The sequence below is a fragment of the Phlebotomus papatasi genome, chromosome 1, assembly GCF_024763615.1.
Source record: "Phlebotomus papatasi isolate M1 chromosome 1, Ppap_2.1, whole genome shotgun sequence".
NCBI classification, from domain to species: domain Eukaryota; kingdom Metazoa; phylum Arthropoda; class Insecta; order Diptera; family Psychodidae; genus Phlebotomus; species Phlebotomus papatasi.
In genome coordinates this window covers 20405263-20420133 of record NC_077222.1, presented here as the reverse complement: position 1 = coordinate 20420133, position 14871 = coordinate 20405263, and the positions used below count along the sequence as shown (strand labels likewise).

The window sequence follows — 14871 nt, the reverse complement described above, 5'->3', positions numbered from 1 at the left end:
TCAGTTTTTGCGCGCAAGATTTTTTTTGCGCGCAATATTTTTTTTTACACGCAAGCTGTTTTTTAATGAAAATATTGTTTTCTAGAGATTGAAAAGATAATACCAGGCAATGAAACTCTAGTTCCCGGTTCACTGAAAAACGTATGTAATTTCTTTGCATGTTAGACATTCTTCACACAATAGATGTGACATATTAACAATATAATAAATAATATAAAAAACTTTTGAATTTTGATTTTTGTTTCATACTTAAGTCAAAAATATTAGCCCAGGTCTTTACATTTCATTCAATAAAAAAAAGTTTGATCAAAATTTTAAACACCATGAAGAAATATATAAAATTCCAGGTTTAATATAAAACTTTTAAAGTACTTTTGTTTGGTAAGAATTAGAGACAATTTATTACTAGTGAAATAGTAATTACAACAATTAATAACTTAAGCAGCTATATAAAACACAAATATGTTGACTCTATTGAAGTCGTACTAAACTTGAATGTTTTAAAAATGAGTCTCATTTTAATCAATTACAATATAAGGTAATTGTTGAAACAATAAAATTCAGTTATATTCTTTATACTAAAATTCTCATAATGATTTAATTTCTTCTAAAGATTAAAATTGGCGTTATTTTTTATTTGTTTTTTACGGTTAAAATTTTATACTTACTTACCAAAATTTAATAAAATATTCATCGTTCTGTCTTATGTGCTGGACATTCCTACGGGTTAAGCCGAGAGACAACTTAACGTAATTATAATCAAAATATTGATTAGACTACATTCCCACCAGTTTCCCACTGAGTCGTCTCTCGGCATAAGCTGGATTTCTATCTGACATTACCCTGTAGTTATTACTATTCATTTCATGGTATCCCTTTCTTTTATAATAATACAGCGATGTTAATTTCATACTCCCCCTGTTCCAAAAAAAAAAATCGTAAGTTTGAGAAAAATTCCTGTTCCAAAAATGTCGTACGTTTGGAAAAGAATCACTATGAAGAAACGGTGTAAACTAAAATCTTTTTTATTTTTTATTTTTTCGAAAACTACTGCAAATTATTCAAGTCTTAAAACTTGTAGCAATGTGGTACGATGCAAAATAGGCCTATTAAAATTATTACTCCGTTATTTCGTGTATAACATGCCAATATCTTGACACATTCCTTGATTGTATTTTTCAAGGTCTAAAGTACTTCTCAAAAACGTCATTCTCTCAATAAATTTTATTAAAGTGTGATTTTTTAATAAGTTGTTTAATAAATATAAACGAATCTAAGAAAATTTTCTTTATATTGTGGTAATGACTATATTAATCAACTTTTTTCAAAATATATTACAATGATTATATTAGGTGAGATTCTTAACAATCTCACCTATTATTTTGTTTTTGTTTTTTTTTTGTTTCCCCCCTTACCAAGATTTTAGGTCTTTAGGCCTATTTTGACCAGTATCCTGTGTTGAAAATCCTTTAAAAACCAAAAACATCCACAAAAATATATACCAAAATCATCAATCTATAAAATTAAAATATCTCACAAATACTGAGGAAAAACAATAAATATTTAAGACGGGAACCTTACACATTAATGGTCGTACTGCTATTATTTTGTAATACAAGAGGAATTGTTAAGAAACAGGCTATAATAATTATCACAACGATAATGTATTGATTTTCAATTATATTCTCTAAACTATGTATAAAATTCATTTAAAAAATTGTTGCTATTTTCATACATAAAGTTCGTCTATTTTAAGGATTTTATTTTTATTAATTTTGTAGATATGAAGTAAAATTTAGGAAATACGTGAATTTGTTGAACGAAAAACTTTCTGAATTCTCTGAGAAAATAAAATGGTCAGTGAAAAGTTCAATAAAAAACAAGAAGTGGTCAACAAAAAATTGAAAATAGTAAAAATATTGTTCAGCAAAAATTCAAAATGAGCAGTAAAAAATAAAATGTGGGCAGAAAAAATAAAAAATGGACAATAAAAAATAAAAAGTTGTCAGTAAAAAATTAAAAATGAGCAGTAATTTTCTTAATTTTCAAGTGAAATTTCGCACATCTTGAGCCTAAAGAAGACTTTAATAGGGTGTAAAGCATGACGCCTCTATCTCTGATAGTTTCCAAGAGTTTGCGGAATCTTTGTTTTTTTTTATTCCATTTTGTTTTTTTTTTAGAATTTGTCTTTGGAATCAGTTTTCGGTAATCTTTGTTTTTTGGAAACTTTGTCTTTGGAAATATTGTCTTTCATACATTTTACACTACTATATTTTATTGAATAAAATAATTAAATTACAACGATTTTTGAAGTTTTTTTTCGTCCTTTGGGGCAAAGTGAAATTTTCTGTTTTGGGAAGTTTTTAGTTTTGTTCTTTGCGGCAAAGGGAAATGCGTTTTGGGAAGTTATCAGTATCGTCCGTTGGGGCAAAGGTAAGTATTCTGAGAAAAAAGAAATTTTTGGGAAGTTATAAAATATACTTGTGCAAAATGTATGACAGACAAAATTTCCGATACTTGTACAAAATAAAATGTATGAAAGACAAGATTTCCAAAGACAAAGTTTCCAAAAAAAAACAAAATATACCGAATGCAAAGATTTCAAAGACAAACTCTGATGTGTAAAAAACAAAATAGAAAAAAACAAAGATTCCTGATCTCGTTTCCGCGATAATCAACTTCAAAGCTTTTCAGACATTTTTGATCGTTTCTCATTCAATTACCCCATTTTCAATTGAAATTTGGAATATCTCAAGCCTAAACAAGGTTCTAAACGAATGCAAAGTTTGAGGCCTCTATCTCTCATAGTTTCCGAGATAATCGACTTTAAAGATTTTCAGACACTTTTATGCATTTCTCATCCATTTTTCCTCATTAATAATGATAATAACTAACGTACAGTTCAAGAATTATTAAACGAGATTTTGCGTTATTCATGTATAAAATATCGTCCGTGTTTTCCACAATACAATTTGCAAAGAAGAAGTCGGTTTGCGGAATCTTTGTTTTTTTCTATTTTGTTTTTTACATTTTTGTTTTTCGCAGTTTGTCTTTGGAATCTTTGTCTTTGGTAATCTTTGCTTTTTTTTGGAAACTTTGTCTTTGGAAATCTTGTTTTTCATATATTTTCCACAATTATCGGAAATTTTGTTTGTCATACATTTTGCACAAGTATATTTTATAACTTTCCAAAAATTTCCACTTTCTCAGAAAATTTCCCTTTGCCCCAAAGGACGAAATTAAAAACTTCGCAAAACACAAAGAATTTCCCTTTACCCCAAAGGACGAAACTAAAAAAAATCCCAGAACACAGAAAATTTCCCTTTGCCCCAAAGGACGTAACTAAAAACTTCCCAAAACACAGAAAATTTCCTTTTACCCCGATAGATGATACTGATAATTTCCCAAAACAGTAAATTTCCCGTTGCCCTGAAGTACAAAACTAAAATCTTAAAAAAAAACAATGTGATTTCATTATTTAATTTAATAAAATATGCTTGTTTAAAATATATGAAAGACAAGATTTCCAAAAAACAAAAATTACCCAAGACAAAGATTTAAAAGAGAAACTGGGAAATACAAAAGCGTAAAAAGAAAAAGGAAAAAAACGAAGATTCCGCAAACCAGTTGTTTCTTGAGTACCGTTTCAATTCACTTAAATTGTGGTATGAATAAGTTTGGGACCTCACCCAACCATTATGTTATAAAAATCGTCACGGAATTTTTATTATCCTCCTGAGGAAAATCTAAGGTTTTCCAAGAATTGCTTGTGGTAGGTTTATGAACCTAATAAGCAAGACATTTTTTGCTGTAGTAGAAAATAGCTTTGATTTGTGTGTAAATCATGAAAGGATTGCAAATCTAAGACTTCATTCCATAGTATGATCACTTTCCACTATTTGCGTCCAATTTTAGTCATAGCATTACTCAAATTTGAATTATAGTAATATATTTGTAATTTCACGTATAACTCTGAATATAATATGAAAATAACAAAAGTGATTCCAAATGAGAGACTTTTTCCTCAAGAAAAAAGAATGTAAAAAATATAAATAATGATAAAAGTTAAATGCTGCGCGCATGAAAACTTTCGCTGCTGCGCGCATTCTGCGCGCACAAAAAAATTGTGCTGCTGCGGCGTGAAAAATCAGCTTGCGCGCTGCGCGCATTACATGCGCGCAGCCGTTCGCAGGGCTCTACTCTAGAGAGCGCATTTATCTGGCGAATGGGGTCATGTTTGGGCGCGTTGGAAAGGTCTTGGAATCTCCGATAAAACTGAACCGATTTCAATCGGTTTAGAACCGGTAATGAACCGGTTCAGTACCGATAACTAAGTTTTATTCGAAATTCAATAATTTTAATCCTAAGTTATTTTGGGCAATGATCTTAAGGATGAAGTCAAATATTTAGGCTTGATCCTTGACAAGAAGCTTATTTGGAATAAACATTTGGACGAAAAAATTGACAAGGCATTTCAAGCCAGAGAATTCAGATCTTTAAGAAAGAAGTGCTGACACTGGAGGATATCAAAAGAGCGACAGCTCAGGATATTCTGCAGTTCAGCCACGTTTTAAAAGAATTGGAGTAAGGTTTGTTGGGTAGACATAAGGGGCTCAAATAGAGCCTAGGTGTCTGCAGCCCACAGATCGTACCATGCTCCCTATACAATCTATCTATCTATCTATTTTGGGAAATGTTTTAAGTGATTTATAAATCCGTTCAAATCAGTTGTAAACCGGTAATAAATCGGTTTTGAACCGATAAGTAATTTTTGTCCAAAAATCGATTTTGATACTTTTAAGTTTATTTTTAAAAGTAAGTAAGTAAGGGATCTTTTGGGTGATTTACAAATCGGTTTTAATCGGTTGAGAACCGGTGAACGGTAAATGATGCGAAAGTATACTTTTAAGCACTAACATCTAAAGGTGTCTTCACATTGGAGCTGATTTCATCAAGAATTATTTCAAAAATTTTTTAAAGGAAAATTCACATTTTTGAAGGAATTTTTGAAAAAAATGCCTCCACACTGGGTTTTTTTTTATTTTCCATCAAAAAATTTTTGACAGATTGCCATCATTTCCAACTCTCTTGCTCTTCTGACTGTTTTTCACGAAAATTTGTTGTTTCACTACTGGAAAAAGTGAGAAAAGCGTTTGGTGAAGTTCCTTGGGATAGTATTTAGTGAATTTCTGAAGAAAATCTTCTAAATATGCAAGGGAATAGTGTTTTCTGGAGATGTCGTTCCTGGTGGAATCCAACCCAGCCTTTGAAGGAACATTTCCTGTGATTTTCCTCCAGAAATTGCCGGAAGTTAATCCATCTGTGTATTCTTGAGGTGTTTCACAGTACAGTGGCCTCGTACTCCATGGATTGCAAGATGGATGGAAATGAGAAAATTTACGGGCACTTTGGAATCTCTTTAGGAGAGCAGAATATATAATCCCTCGATTTTGAGTTATATGTATATTTCGACTTCTTGCACTCCAAAGGGTCGTATTTCGGTAGAATTTTGGAAATCTGAAGTTTCGAGTTTTTTCGCGCCACGCTGTTTGTCCGTCTGTCTGTCTGACAGTCGCCCTGAGCCCGACTGAGCTCTAGAGGCCAAACGGTTAGAGATAGCAACTTAGGACCTAAGGGGCCCCCACATAAGTCGACCCAAGGATCGTTAACATACCTCTCATTTTCCCCCCACACCTCCCCTTCCCCTCCAAAACCATATTTTTTCGGATTGCTCAAAAACGCGTCGTGCGATTTTTTTAAGGGATTATCCAGGCGGACATTTCGTCCTTAGACGAAAATACCGTCTCTGAAAAAAATATCTCGTAAATAATCTCGTAAAAAATTTGTAAAAAAAGTCAATTTATATGGAATAGTAACAAGATGTTTGGCTACCCCTGTCGCCATAGGGATTCTCGTAAAATCTTTTCATTTTCAACAAGATTTCTTGTTAAAACCGAACCCACCAAAATTAATTAACAAAATTCTTGTAAAAGTTTACACAAAATCTGGTTTTCATGGGAATTTTTCAATAGATGGCGTTGCAAAATATATCGTTTTCTCTTTCATTTTTATCCCTTTCTCTCAAAATGATCTTGGAATATTTTCTGTGAAATTGTTTATCAATTTCGTGGATATAATAATCACGATTTTCATGCTTTTTGTTAGCAATTATACGCGGGTATGCTGTCTGCAGGAAATGGTTAAATAGGACTTTAGAGACCATTTCCGACTACGAAATCGTGATTTTTGGTGAATAAAAAAAAGAATACTGACAAAACTTTTACAAGATTTTGTATATTATTAGTAAAAAATGTGCAATATCCTGTATCAACAAGATATCTTGTTGAAAATGAAAAGATTTTACAAAAATCCCTATGGCGACAGGGGTAGCCAAACATCTCGTTACTTTTCTATATGGGGCAACGAGATTTTACAAAACTTTTACGAGCGTTTTTTATCAGAGGTTGAATCATTTCTAATAACGATTTTTCAAGGTCAAAAGTTTAAAAGACACTAGAGAGCGCATTTTTCAACAGAATGGTATCGTGTTTGTGCTTGTTGGAAAGGTCTTGGAATTTCCGACAAAATTGAACCGGTTCCAATCGGGTTTGAATCGGTATAATGAACCGATTCATAGCTGATAACTAATTTTTATCTGAAAATCAATTTCTTTTACTTTTAAAACAATACTGGGAATCTTTTGAGTGATGAATCGGTTCAAATCGTTTGAAAACCAAATCTCAAGTTCGAGCATTTCGCAAAGCCTGGGACGCTTTGACACCCCTTTTACAGAGTTAAAATAAACCTAATGACAAGTTCTTCCACAAAGAGAATTGACTTATCATTTTGATATTTATTTCGAAATTCTGCATTAGAACTGCAACAAGAATTACGGGCGAATTTGTTGGAATCAAGGTGCAAAACTCGTTATCTCTCTGATTTCGTAGTTCGGAAAGGTGGCCTCTGGCTTTCTCGTTAAACCTCGTCGAGCAGAGAGATCGTCTAGGGAAGCAAGTTGTGCTTCTCGGTCAGGGGAGCTGTCTTTCGACTTCTCACCTCGGGCAGTTATCAAGTATACAAATTCATTTTAAATTCATTTTATTGAACTTTGACCAAGAATTTGTGAATTCCCGAGATAGGGTATACCTCCAAAATGTTCTGCTTGTTTAAATAAAATTTCAATAGTTAATAAAATGGTTTATCAGAAATCAATTGTGCTTTGAGAAAACTGAAGTGAATTAAAAAAATCAAGTGACCAAACCAATAAAACATGATCTAGAAAAAAGTGAGAAAAACTCAAGTTTCATCAAGGCTGCTTACTTTTATTGCTTTATTATTTGATTTTTTTGAGTTTTTCAAGAGATAACGAGGAAATATCAATTTTAGTAGATTCATAAGAACAAATGTAATCAACCAATATGCAATTGTTGTATCTGTTATATCAAAGAAATTTGTCTGTTTACGGACTGAAATACTGAACTCTGAATGAGTAAGTTATCGGTTTTTTTGCGCATTTCTTATCGGTTTTATAGCTACTTCTTGGGTTTTTCTTATTATCTTAAAATCGAATTAGAAATATCCTTTAAGGAATTGAAGCATACTGATAACATAAAATTTTCAGCCAAGTCCCAAGTATCTGTGGTTCCCAGTGATTTTGCGAGCTGCCTTCCTGCCTCTGTTCCTCTTCTGCAACTATAAGCCTCTTGGTATTGAGCGAATCTTGCCTGTTTACATTACAAATGACTGGGCTTATTGGGCTATTGCCATTGTAATGTCTTTCAGTTCTGGATACTTGAGGTAAAAGAAATCTCAAATGTCTTGACCTCAATTTCCTTTTAATAATATTAATCATATTTTTGTGCTGGTAATATTTAAGTTCCCTGGCGATGATGTACACATCAAAATACGTTGAGCCAAGATATGCGGTAACAGCTGGTATGTTTGCCGCTGCAATGCTGATAACAGGAATTTTCTCGGGGATTCTCTTTTCAATGGTATTTCCTATACTGGTTGAGAGAATCACATGGTAATTTTCCAGGCTAAATTACTGTAAGTTGAACATGAAAATTTTATCTTCATCATTTTTTATAAGAGAACAAAAATCATATTTAAGCAAAATTAATGCCAGGAATTATCCCATTTGCGCTACAATCTCAAATAGACTTTTAAACATAAATTATTCAAGAATTAAAGCAGGAAATTGAAAAAAAAAAAGAAATTGTTGAGTAACCTTTAACTAAAAGGTTATTATTAATTTAAATACTAAAGAGGTCATTTGCTATAGGCAAAGTTGATGAAAGTTTTTTAAACAGATTTTTCTCACTACAAACTCAAGAAAAAAAGATATCTAATACAGAATTTTAGATAGATAAAATGTATATTGTATAAAACCGCGCAAATTTTATAAAAAATCATTTTATTTTGGTTTTATTTTTAAATATTTTAGAATATTCGTCTTTAAAAGTTTTTAATCATGTTATTTTTTAATTTGTGAATTAAATTTTTGTTTTATTCTTTTATTTACCTTTTATCTTTTATTTCTTTTTTTTATAAACATAATGCAAAAACAAAGGCTCGAAAATCAGTACAATTTTCACATAGTAATAACTCAAAAGATAAAGTTGATAAGATAAATAATTTGACCAATATTTAATAAACAATAGTTGCTACATAAATACTACAATATGGAGTCTATTATGCAAACTATACAATCATATTTATCAACATTTTGTACATAAAATAATAAAACAGTCTTTAATTATATTAATATAAATAATAGAGCAGGTACAGTGGCAGGCAAAAATTTAGAGACAAATGCTACATTTTTTCTTGCGAGCGAATGCTTAAAAAATATTTTTTATAGCTTCTAGTGCAGAATTAGGAGTTCTATAAAAAGTAGTGCTCTTTTTCTAAAATTTTTGTTTAAGGTCTCAATATTAAAATAATTTCAATTTGAGGCCGTTCTTCTAGAGAAATTGTAAGGACATATGCCTTTTAAGCAAGATTATTCTTTTCTGTAGAAGAAAATTGTGAAAATCAAGAAAGGTTCAGTGTCTCCGTCTATTTCCTGCTGTAAAATTAACATTAAAAAATGTTGATATATTTTTACACCTAAAAAGTGTTAAAGTTATGAGGAGAAAAAGTTAATTGCACCCTCTTTTTTGTCTCAGTGAAGATACGATCAATTCATTATTAAAAGAATGCCCACGCCCACAAAAAACGATCCACTTCTTCAACACATTTGTTGAGCCTTAGAAAAGCTGTATCAATCTTGTTTATCTCCTTTATTGTCTTAAAGACAATGAGGAAGCAAGAAACAAGCCTTCGAAACCTTTATTAAAGAAATATAGGAAAGAAAGATGCGTAAATCCTTTTATCTTTAAATCTAATATTTAAGAGCCCTCTTCCGTCACATCATTCCATCTCGCATGGGTCGTTTCCGGTACAATCCATCTGTCATTCGAGCCTCTTTTTATGTGAAAGGCCTGGGAGATACGGGTATTGGGGTCGTGGTTCAGTTTACACTAAAGACTTGTAGTCGCAAGAATGTCGATACGTACCTGTAGATCTTTCTAAAAAAAAAAAAAAAAAAAAACTAGCCAGCTTTAGAACCAATTTCAGCATTTCCCTATCTGCCATATGGGACGCGTTCGATGCATCGAACATACTCATGAGTACTCCAACCCAACCACGCGAAAGATTCCCATGAAAAGCTATGCAAGTCATTGTGGAAGAACGTGGACCCCTGGGCAGACCCAGGACAAGATGACTGAATCAAAGGATCTTGCAGTAGAGCGCTTTAAGTCAAGCCTCCGCCATTTCCTTCTTGAAGTGACGTATATTTTCAAAATTCTTACAAAGAAATTCATTGAGGCATAAATTTCAAAAATATCTGAAACTTTGTTCGTAAAAATGAATTGCAATGCTCAAATACAGGCTTAAACGCTGGGCTTTTACTTTTGAGGACTTTTCTAAGTCCAGACCAGTCTAAGGTTTCAGTTCTTTTTTTCTAATTGAAAAGTCGAAGAGTTCCTTGTTAGAAAAAAAAGATATTGTGAAAAATGGCAATCAGTCTGCGGAAATATGAAAATAGAATGGAAGTAGGAATCTTTGCTTAATAAAAAATCAAAATTTTGTCCGAAAAAAGAAAAACATTCAACAAAACTTATAATAGATGGGATCAATTGTGTATTTTTTTTTTAAATTTGCTTTGAATAAAATTAGATCCTGAAATCCCGGGATCCGTAATATCTCCGGACCTTAAAAATACCAGAATTCCAAAAATACTGAAACTAGGAAATTAACAGAGCCCTGAAAATTTCGAGACCCTAAAAATTCTGGGATCTAGAATATCAGAAGATCCCGAAAATACTGGGATGCCGAATAATTCAGGATCCTGAACATCTTGGCATTTACAAAATCTTGAGACTCAGATATTCTTAGAGCCCTGAAAATTCCGAGGCCCTAAAAATTCTGGCATCTGGAATATCCCAGGATCCCAAAAATCCTGGGATACCGAATATCCCAGGATCCCGAACATCTCGGAATTCTTAAAATCCCGAAACTCAGAAATTCCTAGAGCCCTAAAAATTCCGAAATCCTGAAAATGCTGGGATCTCGAATATCAGAAGATCCCGAAAATCCTGGGATATCGAATAATTCAGGATCCTGAACAACTCGGCATTCACAAAATCCCGAAACTCAGAAATTCCTAGAACCCTGAAAATTCCGAGGCCCTAAAAATTCTTGGATCTTGAATATTCCAGGACCCCGAAAATTCTAGGATACCAAATATCCCAGGATCCTGAACATCTCTTAAAATCCCGAAACTCAGAAATTCCTAGAGCCCTAAAAATTCCGAAATCCTGAAAATGCTGGGATCTCGAATATCAGAAGATCCCGAAAATCCTGGGATATCGAATAATTCAGGATCCTGAACAACTCGGCATTCACAAAATCCCGAAACTCAGAAATTCCTAGAACCCTGAAAATTCCGAGGCCCTAAAAATTCTGGGATCTTGAATATTCCAGGACCCCGAAAATTCTAGGATACCAAATATCCCAGGATCCTGAACATCTCGGAATTCTTAAAATCCCGAAACTCAGATATTTTTAGAACCCTGAAAATTCCGAAATCCTGAAAATGCTGGGATCTCGAATATCCCAGGACCCCAAAAATTCTGGGATACTGAATATTCTAGGATCCTGAACATCTCGGAATTCAGAAAACCCCGAAACTTGAAAATTTCCAGAATCCTCTGAAAATCCTGGGACTTTAATAGTTGTGGGATTTTAAATATCCTAAACAACTCGAAAACTGGGATTCTAAAACAATCAGAATTCCAGGATTCCTAGTTCCCGATGCTATTAAAAAAAAAATCAGGAATTTTGGGAACCTTAAATGGGAATAATCTAATCTCGGAATTTAATATCCTTTGTTTCTGTTTTTTTTTGTGAAAGCGAACTGGAAAATTTATACCTCTTTATTCTGTTGCTTAATTGATTTAACATTAGTTTGCAATGCAATTACTCTGAAAATTATATTTTTACAGTATTCAATTATTGACTAAATATCGTTTTCTTATAGGGGCGTGGCTTAAATATTGCAGTTATTTTTTTCAGGTTTTACTTTGTGGAAAATTCTTAAATGGTCATATAACTTCTTGTCATAAGTGAAGTTTTACAATTTAATTGATAATATTATAAAACAAATAAATTTCAAAAAGGGAAATGTGGCGGAAATTTTTTTTCCGTTCCGAAACAAGGTTACAAAACAATAGCAATTGTTTCTACATTTCTGTCAGCCACTGTAACTGTGAATAAACTGAAGACTTCTTCAAACTGCTTTCAATAATATCAGAGAAAAAGTAAATTTCTTCTTATGAATAAAAAAAGCAAAAATATTACCTTGTTATTCAAGCGTGTCATTTCAATTTGAAATGAATAACACGTACAAAAAAAACTAATATTAAAAATAGTAAAAGATTTTTCACACATCTCAAAGCTTCTTACAAGTTTTTACCTTTCTTATTTTTTTTTGATACCAGAAAAAGTAGATTTTAAAAACCTCAACATATTATTCCAAAGTGTAATTCCGGGAATATCAATGAATACCTCTCCCTTTGTACTGCTGAGAATTGAACTTTTTCTACCGATTTTTAAAAATAAAAATTTTCAAAATGGCATTTGACATAGAATAGAATGAAAAGAAAAAAAAAGATGTGCAGAGAATGGAAAGATTGCATAAAATTCGTATAACGACAATAATTGTATAACAATAATATTTGTACTAGTAATTGGATGAGAAATGGGCAGATGATGAGGCGGTTAATTTTATACTCACATCAAAATTTTTCTATGCTTAATGAGATGGAGATTTGAGATGTTCGGCAAAGGAGGCATTTTTTGGAACATTGAAAGTTGCTTACAACATTTTTTGGCGATTTTTCGTAGATAAAATAAAATGCAGTAGAGAGGAAAAATGTTAAAAATTAAATTAAGCCCATCGCACAATTGCTTTTGTTTTTCAAACATGAAATTTAGGGTTTAGAGAGAGTGAAAAGAAAATTTGAAAACTTGCTTTATGATTGCAAAAAATATTTTTAAAAAAATGTATGGCACAGGAATCGATCTCATTCAGTTAAATGCACAGTTAATGAGAGAAAGAGATAGAGCACATTTATCCAATGCAATAGCAAAGAAAATTTTGCAGAATTCTTGAAACATTCTAAAATTGATTGATTTATCAGGATGAAATGTATAATGTTTTAATTAGAAAGTCCAATACTCTGCAAAACTCAGGAAATCTCGTCAAAATCGGTAAAGAATTTTGCGGTTTTAAGACTTTCAACTTTTAATTTAAAAAACATAAAGAAATAATAAGGGATATTGGCGTATCGTAACGAAATTTCCACCTGAATAAGCCATGAAATATGAGTAATTTTAAGGATATTTTATTTGGCTTAAACTGTGTTTCCTATGGGTTTGTACGAGAAAACGAAAAGTGCTTGTTTTTAGACTGAAAGGACTAGGGTTCAAGACCGATAAAATCCGTTTTTTTTAAAGATTTTTTTTTCTTTGAAGATAGTCAAGAGAATTTTTTACGCAAATATTGCTTTCAATAAATTATCTAAAACAAATTAGGTTGGTGCAAAACGAGTTTTACCATTAAGAGATATACTTCGGCTGAGATAAAATTCACTGTCTGATACAAGCCCAAAAAGTGCACATACTGCCTTATATTTTGCAGTCCGCCAATTTATTAGTAATTTGGTATTCGAATACTTTTGCGTATATGCGAAATTTCCTTCTAGAATATTTAGTTAGAATAAGAGCTTTGGTTGACTAGAACCTTTAGCGTTTCTCCTAACACGTCTTATCCTTACTGCGATCCGACATGATCTGCATAATATTCACTAATCCTAAGTCGTTATCGACCACTAGGAACGATCTTACGAGGAATCGGCACCGCTTCTAGAGATATTTATAATAGCAATTAAAATATCTACATGGGGTTAACCTTTGGGAAGAAACTAGTGTTCATAATATAAAGTTCTTGACTATGATAATTTGATTCGTTCTAATAATCTCTGGAATACCTAAAATTACTATCTATAATCGTTTTGTCTTTGAGCTTTCCGAACAATATTGTGTCTATTTTCATGTTTTTCGCTTTCTACGTCAATGTTCAATTTTTATTGAAAATTGAATTGTCACCATGTATACGTAAGTGTGCCAAATATAAGCTAAAATGGGTAATAAGGACTAAAAGGAAAATATTTCTAACGTTACAACATTGCGGCTTTAATAAAAGTATTACTATAATAATAATAATAATGCTGACACAACATTCGATAGAGGACCTAGGCCAAACTAGGCCTTTCCCCAAGGGGAGTTCGGAACATACCTTATTATTATTTTTTTTATACGGGATTATTAAGTCCATGCCGCTTAAAATCAAGTGCAGTGAAGCTCACTGCAATTCGAACACCTTTAACGGCAGAAAAATTTCCGATGACCTAATGAGGATTCGAACTCGGGACACTTGCATCATAGAGCAAGTGCTCTACCACTTTATCCATTGAGTGCCCCTTTAATGAAAATGTAAAAAAAAACTTATTGGCAACTACCGAGATTTGAACCGGCATAAATAACCACGTGAAGAACAATTTATGATAAATTGAATAATAATTTATGATAAATAAGATCTCGTTAACTCACTATAAATGATGCTTGGGCAGCGATTAAGATGAGCGGAGGTTATCATCAGTGATGCACGATCAAACCATTTCGCATCATTATTTAGTGTTTTGTTTTTTTTACACTAACTCAAGGCAATCAAAGCCTGAGGAAAGCGGATGGAGAAATTTTTCGGTACTACAATATTGACTTTTATTAAAATAAATTAAATTAAAAGTGAAAAAAAGAGAAAAAATGTGACTCGAGTGGGATTCAAACCCGTGATTTTACAGTGCGAGTCCATTCGTTTGCGCACTGCACTACCGGTGGTCTTATCGATTAGTGAGATTTTCCTGAAGACTTTGAGGAAAACATGTTTTTTCTGTCATGTTTTTTTTTATAAAAAAGTATCAATTCTATTGATTTCCGCTTAAACTGAAAAAAGTGTATTCCGAATATTTCGAAAAAAAAAATTGAAAAAATGTGATTTGAGTGGGATTCAAACCCGTGATTTTACAGTGCGAGTCCATTCGTTTGCGCACTGCACTACCGATGGTCTTATCGATTAGTGAGATTTTCCTGAAGACTTTGAGGAAAACGTGTTTTTTCTGTCATGTTTTTTTTTATAAAAAAATTATCAATTCAATTGATTTCCTCTTAAACTGAAAAAGGTGTATTCCGAACATTTCTACA

The 14871-nt window shown here is 32.2% G+C and overlaps 1 protein-coding gene across 2 annotated transcripts in view; it reads left to right on the top strand.

The window, feature by feature from the left end:
* LOC129798156 (equilibrative nucleoside transporter 1) overlaps nucleotides 1–14576 on the top strand; it is a 42692-nt gene extending 28116 nt beyond the window's left edge. The window contains exons 9-10 of one of the 2 annotated variants that reach the window (XM_055841158.1): nucleotides 7622–7797; nucleotides 7877–14576. In XM_055841158.1, the coding sequence (XP_055697133.1) occupies nucleotides 7622–7797; nucleotides 7877–8030 (330 nt within the window). In that variant the 3' untranslated portion in view covers nucleotides 8031–14576. The remainder of the gene's footprint in view (nucleotides 1–7621; nucleotides 7798–7876) is intronic. The other variant, XM_055841157.1, reaches the window with a different exon arrangement.
* Nucleotides 14577–14871: the final 295 nt, after the last annotated feature.